The sequence below is a fragment of the Oncorhynchus kisutch genome, linkage group LG4, assembly GCF_002021735.2.
Source record: "Oncorhynchus kisutch isolate 150728-3 linkage group LG4, Okis_V2, whole genome shotgun sequence".
In the NCBI taxonomy this organism is placed as follows: domain Eukaryota; kingdom Metazoa; phylum Chordata; class Actinopteri; order Salmoniformes; family Salmonidae; genus Oncorhynchus; species Oncorhynchus kisutch.
The window spans coordinates 45676136-45690671 of NC_034177.2; the positions used below are offsets into that span (position 1 = coordinate 45676136).

The window sequence follows — 14536 nt, forward strand, 5'->3', positions numbered from 1 at the left end:
CACCTGGGTGCGGCCCATCATAAAGTCCAGGACCCAATTGCACAGGGCTGGGCTGTGACTGTACTGACCTGCAGTACTGACCTGCAGTACTGACCTGCTCCAATCCGCTGGACAGATGGTGAGCTCAACTTTGCGGCTAGTGGGAGATTGGACAATAGCAAGGCGAAGGAGGTTGGGTGGGAGGCAGTTTGGTTCGCCTCCATATATCCTAGAAGATAAGACCCAGCTATTAAACAGCTATGCCACACTGGAGGTGGAGATACCGATCCCGGGAGTCAGCTCTGATCCTGGGTGTACACCAACAGCCAGCAGCCGTCCAGGGGCTTCCTCCACAGCTGAGCCGGTCACTGACCAAAGGAAACAAGGTCTTAGGCCCTCCATCTACCCGAGGATTCCAGACGCCATCCGCTGCTGCTGGTGAGTCAGGCTGGCATGAGTCGAAGCACACCTTCTCCCCCCTGCCCGAGGCAGGCCTGTTCGGTTCCTCCTCTTCCTTCCCCATCAGATTCCATCACAACCATTATTGTCATGGGCAGGTAGATGATGAGAGATTTTGGCCTGCCTTTGGTCTGTGGACAGGTCCACTCTCAACCAGGTGCCCGTGTCCATGACATCAACTTCCTCCTGCCCACAGTTCTAACCAACTTCTCTAATATTGGCACCATTGTCACTCACATTGGATTTAACAACATTCACTTTCTGAGGAACTGAAGAAGGACTACAACATTCTCTTGAACACCCTTGTTTGCACAGGGAAGAGAACAGTCATCTCTGGCCCCCTGCCGTGCCAAAGAAGGGTTTCGTAACGTTACAGCCGCCTTGCTGCGCTAAACGAGTTCCTAAAGAAACAATGCAAAGACAGGAATGTCTCCTTTTGTGACAATTTTGACTTGGAGTGGGAGCAATCAACACTCTTCAAAAAAGAGATGGGATTCACCCTAACTGCAGGGGTTCCAGGATTATCTCCATCAACATAGTGAACTACTTAAGAGACTGTTTGGTAGCGTTCCAGTCCTCCCTGTCATAATAAGCAACAGAGGACATGGAAATCGTATGATATCCCTGAGAAATAGAAGTGCAGTAAATGTAAGTAACCTAATGAATGTTACTTTAACTGTTAGCTCTGAGGATAATGTCTGCAATAATCACACGCAGATAGAATTGAATTCCACAGTTTGCACTGGAGCAGTCTGCTTTATGAAGAAGCCCATTGTGGGCAGCCCATTCAGTACCATTGACTCAAATGTAAATGTCACTGAGAATAGTACTAACAACAAGGAAGAACCCAGAAAATGACAAAAAATAGCCCAAATTATCATCATATGTAGCCTGAGAAACAAGGTTCATGAAATTGACAACTTATTACCGTCAGAAAACATTAAATATTCTGGCCATCTCTGAAACACACTTAGATCATTCCTTTGATGATGCAGTAGTAGCTATACATGGTTATAGAATATATAGGACAGATAAAAATGCAAATGGAGGAGGTGTTGCCATGTACAGTATGTCCAGAGTCATATTCCTGTTAGGCTGAGAGAGGATCTCATGTCAGATGATGTGGAAGTAATATGGTTACAGGTTCATCTGCCTCACCTAAAGCCTATTCTCATAGGAAGTTGCTATAGATCAAGTGCTAAAAGACAGTATTTGGACCATATGTGTGAAATGTTGGAAAATGTATGTGACATCAACAGAGAAGTATATTTTCTAGGTGACCTAAATATTGACTGGTAGTCACCAACCTGCCCACTCATAAAGAAGCTCCAAGCTGTAACCAGCGCCTGCAATCTGGATGAAGTCAACATACTGTACCAGGGTAATTACGGAATCAGTAGGCTATTAAACAGACACTTAAACGGGCAACAGTAGCAAGCTCTGTCTTATTTCTGTACATATATATGGATGATTTACAGTTCAAGTTAAAACTCGTTTTTCAACCACTCCACAAATTTCTTGTTAACAAACTATAGTTTTGGCAAGTCGGTTAGGACATCTACTTTGCATGTCACAAGTAATTTTTCCAACAATTGTTTACAGAAAGATTATTTCACTTATATTTCAGTATCACAATTCCAGTGTGTCAGAAGTTTACATACACTAAGTTGACTGTGCCTTTAAACAGCTTGGAATATTCCAGAAAATTATGTCATGCCTTTAGAAGCTTATGATAAGCTAATTCACAAAATTTGAGTCAATTGGAGGTGTACCTGTGGATGTATTTCAAGGCCTACCTTCAAACTCAGTGCCTCTTTGCTTGACATCATGGGAAAATCAAAAGAAATAAGCCACAAGACCTCCACAAGTCTGGTTCATCCTTGGAAGCAATTTCCAAACACCTGAAGGTACCACGTTCATCTGTACAAACAATAGTACGCAAGTAAAAACACCATGGGACCACGCAGCCGTCATACCGCTCAGGAAGGAGACTCGTTCTGTCTCCTAGAGATGAACGTACTTTGGTGCAAAAAGTGCAAATCAATCACAGAACAACAGCAAAGGGCCTTGTGAAGAAGCTGGAGGAAACAGGTACAAAATTATCTATATCCACAGTAAAACAAGTCCTCTATCAACATAACTTGAAAGGTCGCTCAGCAAAGAAGAAGCCACTGCTCCAAAACCGCCATAAAAAAGCCGGTTTGCAATATTGAAGACATCAAAACTATCAAATAACACATGGAATCATGTAGCAACCAAAAAAGTGTTAAACAAATCCAAATATGTTACAGTATATTTGAGATTCTTCAAAGTAGCCACCCTTTGCCTTGATGACAGCTTTGCACACTCTTGGCATTCTCTCAGCCAGCTTCATGAGGTAGTCACCTGGAATGGATTTAAATTAACAGGTGTGCTTCGTTAAAAGTTAATTTGTGGAATTTATTTTCTTCTTAATGCGTTTGAGTCAATCAGTTGTGTTGTGACAAGGTAGGCGTGGTATACAGAAAATAGCCCTATTTGGTAAAATAGAAGGTCCATATTATGGCAAGAACAGCTCAAATAAGCAAAGAGAAATGACAGTCCATCATTACTTTAAGATATGGTCAGTCAATCTGGAACATTTCAAGAACTTTGAAAGTGCAGTCACAAAAACCATCAAGCACTATGATGAAACTGGCTCTCATGAGGACCACTACAGGAAAGGAGGACCCATAGTTACCTCTGCTGCAGTGGATAGTTCATTCGAGTTAACTGCACCTCAGATTTCAGCCCAAATAAATGCTTCAGAGTTCAAGTAACAGACACATCTCAACATCAACTGTTCAGAGGAGACTGTGTGAATCAGGCCTTAGTGGTCGAATTGCTGCAAAGAAACCACTACAAAAGGAGACCAATAAGAAGAGACTTGCTTGGACCAAGAAACACGAGTAATGGACATTAGACCGGTGGAAATCTGTCCTTTGGTCTGGAGTCCAAATTTCAGTCTTTTGGTTCCATCCGCCATGTCTTTGTGAGACACATAGTTAATGAACGGATGATCTCTGCATATGTGGTTCCCACCATGAAGCATGGAGAAGGTATATGTACATGTAGATAGAGTTATTAAAGTGACCATGCATAGATAAAAACAGAGTTGCAGCCGTGTAAAAGGGGGAGGGGGCAATGCAAATAGTATGGGTAGTCATTTGATTAGATATTCAGGGGTCTTATGGCTTGGGGGTAGAAGCTGTTCAGAAGCCTCTTGGACCTAGACTTGGCACTACGGTACCGCTTGCCATGCGGTAGCAGAGAGAACAGTCTATAACTAGGGTGGCTGGAGTCTTTGACCATTTGTAGGAACTTCCTCTGATATCGCCTGGTATAGAAGTCCTGGATGGCAGGAAGCTTGGCCCCAGTGATGTACTGGGTCATACGCACTACCCTTTGTTAGTGCCTTGCGGTCAGAGGCCGAGCAGTTGCCATACCAGGCAGTGATGCAACGAGTCAGGATGCTCTCGATGGTGCAGCTGTAAAACCTTTTGAGGATCTGAGGACCCATGCCAAATCTTTTCTGTCTCCTGTGGGGGAATCGGTTTTGTCGTGCCCTCTTCACGACTGTCTTGGAGTGCTTGGACCATGTTAGTTTGTTGGTGATGTGGAGCTCTCAACCTGCTCCACCCGGTCGATGAGAAAGGTTGGTGTGCTCGGTCCTCCTTTTCCTGTAGTCCACAATAATTCTCCTTTGTCTTCATCACTTTGAGGGAGAGGTTGGTGTTCTGACAGCACACGGCCAGGTCTCTGACCTCCTCCCTATAGGCTGTCTCGTCATTGATCAGGCCTACCACTGTTGTGTAATCAGCAAACTTAATGATGGTGTTGGAGTCGTGCCTTGCCATGCAGTCATGAGTGAACAGGGAGTACAGGAGGGGACTGAGCACACACCCCTGAGGGACCCCCATATTGAGGATCAGCGTGGCAATGTGTTGTTACCTACCCTCACCACCTGGGGGCGGCCCGTCAGGAAGTCCAGGATCCAATTGCAGAGTGAGGTGTTTAGTCCCAGGGTCCTAAGCTTAGTGATGAGCTTTGAGGGCACTATGGTGTTGAATGCTGAGCTGTAGTCAATGAATAGCATTCTCACATAGGTGTTCCTTTTGTCCAGGTGGGAAAGGGCAGTGTGGAATGCAATAGAGATTGCATCATCTATGGATCTGTTCGGCCGGTATGCAAATTGGAGTGGGTCTAGGGTTTCTGGGATAATGGTGTTGAGGTGAGCCATGACCATACTTTCAACGCACTTCATTCACTAAATGGCTACAGGCGTGAGTGCTACAAGTCGGTAGCCATTTAGGCACGTTACCTTAGTGTTCTTGGGCACAGGCACTATGGTGGTCTGCATGCAACATGTTGGTATTACAGACTCAGACAGGGAGAGGTTGAAAATGTCAGTGAAGACACTTGCCAGTTGGTCAGCGCAAGCTCAGAATATACGTCTTGGTAATCTGCCCTGCGGCCTTGTGAATGTTGATCTGTTTAAAGGTCTTACTGACATCGGCTGCTGAGAGCGTGATCACACAGTCGTCCAGAACAACTGACACTCTCATGTATATTTCAGTGTTACTTGCCTCAAAGCGAGCATAGAATTTAGCCTGTCTGGTAGGTTTGTATCACTGGGCAGCTCTCGGAAATAGTTTGCAAGCCCTGCCACATCCAACAAGCGTCGGAGCCGGTGTAGTAAGAGCTTAGTCCTGTATTGATGCTTTGTATGTTTTATGGTTCGTCAGAGGGCATAGCGGGATTTCTTATAAGCCTCTGGGTTAAAGTCCCACTCCTTGAAAGCGGCAGCTCTACCCTTTAGCTCAGTGCGGATGTTGCCTGTAATCAATGGCTTCTGGTTGGGGTATGTACGTACCGTCATAGTGGGGATGACATCATCGATGCACTTATTGATGAAGCCAGTGACAGATGTGGTGTACTCAATGGATGTGGTGTACCCATCGGAAGAATCCAGGAACAAATTCCAGTCTGTGATATCAAAACAGTCCTGTAGCTTAGCATCTGCTTCATCTGACCACTTTTTTATTGACCGAGTCCCTGGTGCTTCCTGTCTTCATTTTTGTGTGTAAGCAGGAATCAAGATACAATTATGGTCAGATTTGCCAAATGGTGGTCGAGGGAGAGTTTGTACGCGTCTCTGTGTGTGGAGTAAAGGTGTTCTGGATTATTTTTCCCTCTGGTTGCACATTTCACATGCTGGTGAAAATTTGGTAAAACGGATTTAAGTTTTCCTGCGTTAAAGTCCCCGGCCACTAGGAGCACCGCCTCTGGATGAGCATTTTCCTGTTTGCTTACTGTGGTATACAGCTCATTGAGTGCGGTCTTAGTGCCAGCATCGGTCTGTGGTGGTATGTAGACATCTATGAAAAATACAGATAAAAACTCTTGACTAGTCACTGTTCTGATGGCCAGAAGTTATTTTCGGTCATAAGAGACGGTAGCAGCAACATTATGCACGAAATAAGGAAAAAAAAAAGTTACAAGCAATGAAAAGAAAAACTAGCAAAATAACACAGTTGGTTAGGAGCACGTAAAACGTCCTCTCCGGTGCCATTCTGCTTAAAGCTAGTACGCTACTAGCAAGGCTGGTGTATTTACACTACACTAGCACCCTATTGTGTTGGTTTGCACAAAAACAGTGTGGGAAGCCAGAAGTTAAATAACATTCCATTTCAACGTACTGTGCCGGTGGGCTGGATGGTTGGTCATTAAAATGGGGGGGGGGGGGGGGGGGAATTGAGACAAAATATCCAAAGGAACCTATTATTACACACAGTTTCCAAACTTGGGTCTGTTGTCGACCCATTTCCTCTCTGCTTACCTCATGTCAAAATAAAAGTACCCCACAAGTTATTCCTTTTTTGTCCACATATGGCGAACGTGCAAGACTTTTATTTTGATTTTGAAGGTAAGCAGATTCCCCCATTTTAATGACCAACCGTCCTGCCCACTGGCACAGAAAGTTGAAATTGAATTTAGTTTTTGTGCAATAGAAAGCAATGCTGTAGTGTAAATACACTAAAGTAGTACACTAGTGTTGCAAATAGCAGCTAGACTGACAACTGAAGACATATCTTGACACTCCCAGACATCATGACCTATTCATTTGTCTGATGGCGCTTTAACATATCCCCTTATGATCCGGATTATGCAATGTTTGGTACCCTGATCCTCTCTATAAAACGTGTGAAAATCGCAAACAAACCCTGGCTGAAACAAATCCTGGAACTGTTTGAGTTGTGGGTACAAGGTCCAGGACCAGAGTGGCAGGTATTGTGACGCCACAGCGTGAGTCACATGGAACTTTTTTGCCCGTTGTAAACAAGCTAGTTCGTTAACATGTAGAATGTTTGTGGGTCTTACTAATTGCACTTTTTATTTTCAGGTCTTGTGAAAGCAAAACATACTCTGTAAAATTCTCACAAATGCTCCAGGGAACTGAATCAGCCTACCGAATCTCATATGTGAAAATGCACTTTGACAAAAGTATTTCTATGGTTTTGATATCATTTAATGACTTTTCCCACTAAATTCTGATGCAAACAAGAGTGGGAGAAGTTGTCTGTGCAACAGAAGTCACAGCAACAGTGCGCACACATGTAGAGAGGCACAATGGGGGGGGTGGGGGGGGGGGGAGAGCCGGAAAACGTTCATGTCGGGACCTAGGTTGTGCCACAGCAAGGCAAATTGGTGCTATGATGTCACGACAACTTAATCTAGCAACAAATCAAGGAGCCAAGTGATTTTTTTTCTGCCAACACTGGGAAACAGTCTACGACTAATGAACACACCCTATGCTGCACCAGTGGGTCAATGTTGTCTTGATTTGCACAGATGACCCAGAATAAAAACCCAGTCGTTACACATATGATGTTTAGTAGAAAGGGTGTGCTTATATACATACATACATGGTATTTCTAGAAATACTAGCAAGGGGCTAATGTTGCAACAGTGATGTTATAATAAGCTACTGTCTCTCTCAATTTCTCACTCAATTCCTGGAACCTCTTTGGACATGGTTCATCAAGATGCAAATAAACCTAACTGCAGTTTATTCATCTGTACAACTGACACAGTAAAGCTAAAGAGCTTAGACATACAAATAAAGCCAGTCTGGTACTTATGTTAAAGATCTTGTAGCCCATCCGATGGCGTGGGTATAATTTGTCACGTATGAATGACAGCTACCATCTCGCAGTAGCTAGCTAGCCACAATTAGGCTAACAACGTCCACGTGTTCGTCGCAGGCTAACCAAGTCATACATTAGTTTTCTTAAACATGACACCAGAATATGAATTTGTTAAACTGCGTGGGATATCGTACTTGAAAAAAAAATGGTTTACGCAAAAGCACTGAAATGTAGCAAGCTGAAACTAGCACATCACACAAATATTTGGCACGTTTCAGTTCCAGCTGTGTCACATGATGCCCCGATGTCAGCACGTGCATCCGTTTTCACAGCACCGCGGAAACATGTCTTATGTGATATAATATGATATATTATAAATATAGAAACGGAATATAATATTTGTACACCTACTAATTTATCATCCGTTTTAGCCATTCACTGTAAGAGAACGGGATATTTCCTTTTTCTACCCGAATAGTAAATACTGTAACACAGACGTAAGAACTCGAATGAGAGGATCTCCATGGAAACTAGTAACAAAGCAGGGCACAAGCCAAGCAAGTCTGGGATAAAAAACAACAACTTCCATCTTCGGGTTATCATCTTTCCATTGTGTTGTAAACGTTTCGAAAATCAGGAATTACTTTGCATGCAATTTAAGTGCATGTCTCTGCAAATGGCATTTGTTTTGAGTACGAGGCATATGCAAAGAAGTGGGCATGCTCATGTTTCATTCAACAGGGAAATATTCCCTTGTCTCTCGCTCTCTCTCTCTCTCACTCCTTTTCAAAATATCTTTCCTAGTATGCGGTGCCCTTTCTGTCCCAAGGAAATATCAGTTCTAATTTATTGTAACATGTGGATTCCAAAAGGTTTTAAATATAAGCCATTACCTTAAAAACACCACAATGTGGATCCTGAACTGGAATTTTATCAGTGGGTTTAGGCGTTTTGCCATGGCCCCAGGTGTTATTTATCAACTTCCACAAGAAACATAAGCCATAAAATGTTTCTTCATTTTATAGTCCTAGTTAAAGTCTTTTTCATCAATAACGTTAATTATTTTTTAAAAGATTTTCTTTCCACCCTGCTAGTTTGTTGTAATTCTCCATTTAAGAAAACAACCCCACATGCAGGAAGTGTAATCATTTATTTGGTGGGAAAACTATGGTGCAAAGCGAAATAAATATCAACACTCAGTTTGATCTGTTTGTCCATGTTTCATGTTGTTAGTCCCACTCATAAATGTCCACCTTGTTCGTCTAAATTATAGATACATTTTTTTGCATTTAAAAATAAACGTATTTTCTTTATAATATAATATTTTTAACGGAGAAGTTAAAATCATGTTCAAATGTTCACCATTATGCTAGCTCAATCTTGCTCACTCATAGCGCTATGGCTAATTTAGACTCAAAATGTCCACCCTGTTAGGTTCCACCATGTTAGGATTATGCTCCTAATGAACTGGAAAATTCACCCAAAAAATGTTTAAGCTTGATCAATAGGTTTTTCTGAAAGTCAAACATGTCCCTTTTCATGTTCCTTTTCAAATAAAAATCTATTTTTTCCACCAGAAAAGGTCCAACTGGTATCACATGGTAGGAATTACCTTTTTTTTTAGGCCACACATTTTTTTGATATCCAGGCTTTCAATAGAATAGGAAATTCCTTCCTGCCCACCCCCTTCAAGCTCTCAAAATGTGCATGAGCTGTTTTTGTCAACACAAATATGGAGTGTGTAAATCCTCAAATCAAGGATTGAATTGAGCCTTTACAGCTAATACAAAATGTAATAGATAATAGCTGAATTGATTGGAATGTACATTTATTTAATCTAAATAACCAACTAGGTTTTATCAAATAAGACTTGACATGCAAGAGGGTTGGCCTGCATCATCTCAGCCCAGACGTATTTTCTATATCAGATGAAGAAAATACACATTGTACTGTATATTTGATTAAATATTATTTGTTATAAGACACCAATCACTTATTCTGAAATTTAGGCTAATGCAAACCATGACAATCCTATTGCATTTTACAGAAAAGCTGTAATTTGTTAATTGAGTTGGGAATACAGTAACCGGAAATATTTTAAGGTGATATAGAGGGCAAAAAAATCCTACACACACCTTCAGCTCATCTCTTGTAGCTCATTAACAAAAGGCTTTAATTAGCACTGTGATAGATAGATAACTCATGTAGCAGACAAGTGGCATATTGTTTGCCTTTAATTATTTCCTCATTTTGGGTGAATTACAGAGCAATTAGAAATGTGACAAAATATTCTCCTCACATTGCATGCCATCCATAGGGATGTGGGGCAAAAATGGGTCATCCTGAGAATGGGCACTGTTAACATCCTCCATATAAGCATTGTAGGCACCTGTAACGGTGTTCTTCGTTTGTAGAAAGAGAGTCGGACCGAAATGCAGCGTGGTGGTTACTCTCTTTAATGAAGAAAGAAGAAAAGTGACGATACATGAAATAACTAATAAATACAAAACAACAAACGGAACGTGAAACCTAATTACAGCCTATCTGGTGAAACTACACAGAGACAGGAACAATCACCCACGAAAGACAAAGCGAAACTCAGGCTACCTAAATACGGTTCCCAATCAGAGGCAACGAGAATCACCTGACTCCAGATTGAGAACCGCCTCAGGCAGTCAAGCCTAACTAGACACACCCCTAAACATAGCAATCCCAAATCCTATAAAACCCCAATACGAAACCAAACACATAAACCCATGTCACACCCTGGCCTGACCAAAATATATAACGAAGACACAAAACACTATGACCAAGGCGTGACAGCACCTTTCTATAGCTATTTTCTATGTGTTTTTAGCATAGACATTTGAGACACTGTAACACTTGTATTATTGCTAGTTTAGAATCACAATGTATTGGACTATTCATCCACCTTTATAAATACTTTTTTTTTAGTGGTGAAGCTACTAGGCCGAACTCTCAAGATCTGTTTGTTTTAATAGCACAGAGTTGTCATGATAGTATGCAAACAGACACATCACATGTATGATTGCATACTACTTGCCCCTGACTATTGAAGAAACCTGGCACGTCCAAATGTAAACTGAAATGATTAGAGTTGGAGTAGCCTACGTTTCAAAATGTAGAGAAACTCAAATATGGCATAACCTTTCAATGGCATAACCTTTTTTGTACTTTTGTATTTGTATTTAGTTATCCAGATTAACTGCTGCCCAGGCAGCTATTTTACTATTTAGACCTCTTACCTTTTTCCACATTTTGTTACGCTACAGCCTTATTCTAAAATTCATAAAAACAGCTTTCTAGAACTTGATTGGGGTCCACATGTGGTAAATTCAATTGGTTGGACATGATTTGGAAAGACACACACCTGTCTATATAAGGTCACACAGTTGACAGTGCATGTAAGAGCAAAAACCAAGCCATGTGGTCGAAGGAATTCTCTGTAGCGCTCAGAGACAGGATTGTGTCGAGGCACAGATCTGGGGAAGGGTACCAAAACAATTCTGAAGCATCGGAGGTTCCCAAGAACACAGTGGCCTCCATCATTCTTAAATGGAAGAAGTTTGGAGCCAACCAAAACTCTTCCTAGAGCTGGATGCCCGGCCACACTGAGCAATTGGGGGAGAAGGGCCTTGGTCAGGGAGGTGACCAAGAACCCGATGGTCACTCTGATAGAGCTCCAGAATGCCTCTGTGGAGAAAACTTTGCAGAAGGACAACCATTTCTGCAGCACTCCTCTTATCAGGCCTCTATGTTAGAGTGGCCAGATGGAAGCCACTCCTCTGTTAAAGGCACATGACAGCCCGCTTGGAGTTTTCCAAAAGGCACCTAAAGAACTCTCAGACCATGAGAAACAAGTTTCTATGGTCTGATGAAACCAAGATTGAACTCTTTGGCCTGAATGCCAAGTGTCAAGTCTGGAGGAAATCTGGCATCCCTATCGTGAAGCATGGTGGTGTCAGCATCGTGTTGTGGGGATGTTCTTTAGCGGCAGGGACTGGGAGACTAGTCAGGATCGAGGGAAAGATGAACGGAGCAAAGTACAGAGAGATCCTTGATGAAAACCTGCTCCAGAGAGCTCAGACTGGGGCCAAGGTTCACCTTCCATCAGAACAACGACCCTAAGCACACAGCCAAGACAATGCAGGAGTTGCTTCGGGACAAGTATCTGAATGTCCTTGAGTGGCCCAGCCAGAACCCGGACTTGAACCCGATTGAATATCTCTGGAGAGACCTGAAAATAGCGGTGCAGCGGCGCTCCCATCCAACCTGACAGAGCTTGAGAGGATCTGCAGTGAAGAACTCCATAGAAAGGCCAAAACCTAGGAAGAAACCTAGAGAGGAACCAGGCTATGTGGGGTGGCCAGTCCTCTTCTGGCTGTGCCGGGTGGAGATTATAACAGAACATGGCCAAGATGTTCAAATGTTCATAAATGACCAGCATGGTCGTATAATAATAAGGCAGAACAGTTGAAACTGGAGCAGCAGCACGGTCAGATGGACTGGGGACAGCAAGGAGTCATCATGTCAGGTAGTCCTGGGGCATGGTACTAGGGCTCAGGTCCTCCGAGAGAGAGAAAGAATGAGAGAATTAGAGAGAGCATATGTGGGGTGGCCAGTCCTCTTCTGGCTGTGCCGGGTGGAGATTTTAACAGAACATGGCCAAGATGTTCAAATGTTCATAAATGACCAGCATGGTCGAATAATAATAAGGCAGAACAGTTGAAACTGGAGCAGCAGCACGGCCAGGTGGACTGGGGACAGCAAGGAGTCATCATGTCAGGTAGTCCTGGGGCATGGTCCTAGGGCTCAGGTCCTCCGAGAGAGAGAAAGAAAGAGAGAAGGAGAGAATTAGAGAACGCACACTTAGATTCACACAGGACACCGAATAGGACAGGAGAAGTACTCCAGATATAACAAACTGGCCCTAGCCCCCCGACACATAAACTACTGCAGCATAAATACTGGAGGCTGAGACAGGAGGGGTCAGGAGACACTGTGGCCCCATCCGAGGACAGGGATATAACAGGAAGGATATAACCCCACCCACTTTGCCAAAGCACAGCCCCCACACCACTAGAGGGATATCTTCAACCACCAACTTACCATCCTGAGACAAGGCTGAGTATAGCCCACAAAGATCTCTGCCATGGCACAACCCAAGGGGGGGGGGGGGGGGTGCCAACCCAGACAGGATGACCACATCAGTGAATCAACCCACTCAGGTGACGTACCCCTTCCAGGGATGGCATGAGAGAGCCCCAGTAAGCCAGTGACTCAGCCCCTGTAATAGGGTTAGAGGCAGAGAATCCCAGTGGAAAGAGGGGAACCGGCCAGGCAGAGACAGCAAGGGCGGTTTCGTTGCTCCAGAGCCTTTCCGTTCACCTTCCCACTCCTGGGACAGACTACACTCAATCATATGACCCACTGAAGAGATGAGTCTTCAGTAAAGACTTAAAGGTTGAGACCGACTTTGGTTCTCTGGCATGGGTAGGCAGACCGTTCCATAAAAATGGAGCTCTATAGGAGAAAGCCCTGCCTCCAGCTCTTTGCTTAGAAATTCTAGGAACAATTAGGAGGCCTGCGTCTTGTGACCGTAGCGTACGTGTAGGTATGTACGGCAGGACCAAATCAGAGAGATAGGTAGGAGCAAGCCCATGTAATGCTTTGTAGGTTAGCAGTAAAACCTTGAAATCAGCCCTTGCTTTGACAGGAAGCCAGTGTAGAGAGGCTAGCACTGGAATAATATGATCACATTTTTTGGTTCTAGTCAGGATTCTAGCAGCCGTATTTAGCACCAACTGAAGTTTATTTAGTGCTTTATCCGGGTAGCCGGAAAGTAGAGCATTGCAGTAGTCTAACCTAGAAGTGTCAAAAGCATGGATTAATTTTTCTGCATCATTTTTGGACAGAAAGTTTCTGATTTTTGCAATGTTATGTAGATGGAAAAAAGCTGTCCTTGAAATGGTCTTGATATGTTCTTCAAAAGAGAGATCAGGGTCCAGAGTAACGCCGAGGTCCTTTACAGTTTTATTTGAGACGACTGTACAACCATTAAGATTAATTGTCAGATTCAACAGAAGATCTCTTTGTTTCTTGGGACCTAGAACAAGCATCTCTGTTTTGTCTGAGTTTAAAAGTAGAACGTTTGCAGCCATCCACTTCCTTATGTCTGAAGCACATGCTTCTAGCAAGGGCAATTTTGGGGCTTCACCATGTTTCATTGAAATGTACAGCTGTGTGTCATCCGCATAGCAGTGAAAGTTAACATTATGTTTTCGAATAACATCCCCAAGAGGTAAAATATATAGTGAAAACAATAGTGGTCCTAAAACAGAACCTTGAGGAACACCGAAATTTACAGTTGATTTGTCAGAGGACAAACCATTCACAGAGACAAACTGATATCTTTCCGACAGATAAGATCTAAACCAGGCCAGAACTTGTCCGTGTAGACCAATTTGGGTTTCCAATCTCTCCAAAAGAATATGAATGCCATCTGTTACTAGCAAATTATTGATTTCATGAACCTTGTTTCTTAAGCTACATATGTTAACGTGGGCTATTTTTAGCACTTTTCTAGGATGCTTGATTATTTTCATTGCTTTACTGGGAAGCTTAGCAGAAGTAGACATGCTCATGTTATTTATGTTAGTGCAGGGTGAGCTGCACACAGTGGACTTCCTACTAAGGCACACCACCTCAGTGCTAACAGTATAACTCTGGTTCATATGCACATGATTACTGCATACAATAGCTGTAGGATCAGCAGAGGCCTTCAGGGCAGTTAGATGGACATTATCTAGGTTATTTACATTGTGTCTTCCAACGCCCCTGGGATGATGTATATTTGCTGAAGCATTATGACAACTCAGCGACACAACAGTAGGGATTAATTGAGCTGGGCT

The 14536-nt window shown here is 43.0% G+C and overlaps 1 protein-coding gene across 1 annotated transcript in view; it reads right to left on the reverse strand.

Annotated features, from left to right (window-relative positions):
• Positions 1-5335, reverse strand: part of LOC116372991 (dnaJ homolog subfamily C member 24-like) — a 46077-nt gene extending 40742 nt beyond the window's left edge. The window contains exon 1 of the mRNA XM_031821562.1: positions 5330-5335. Within this exon, the coding sequence (XP_031677422.1) occupies positions 5330-5335 (6 nt within the window). The remainder of the gene's footprint in view (positions 1-5329) is intronic.
• Positions 5336-14536: the final 9201 nt, after the last annotated feature.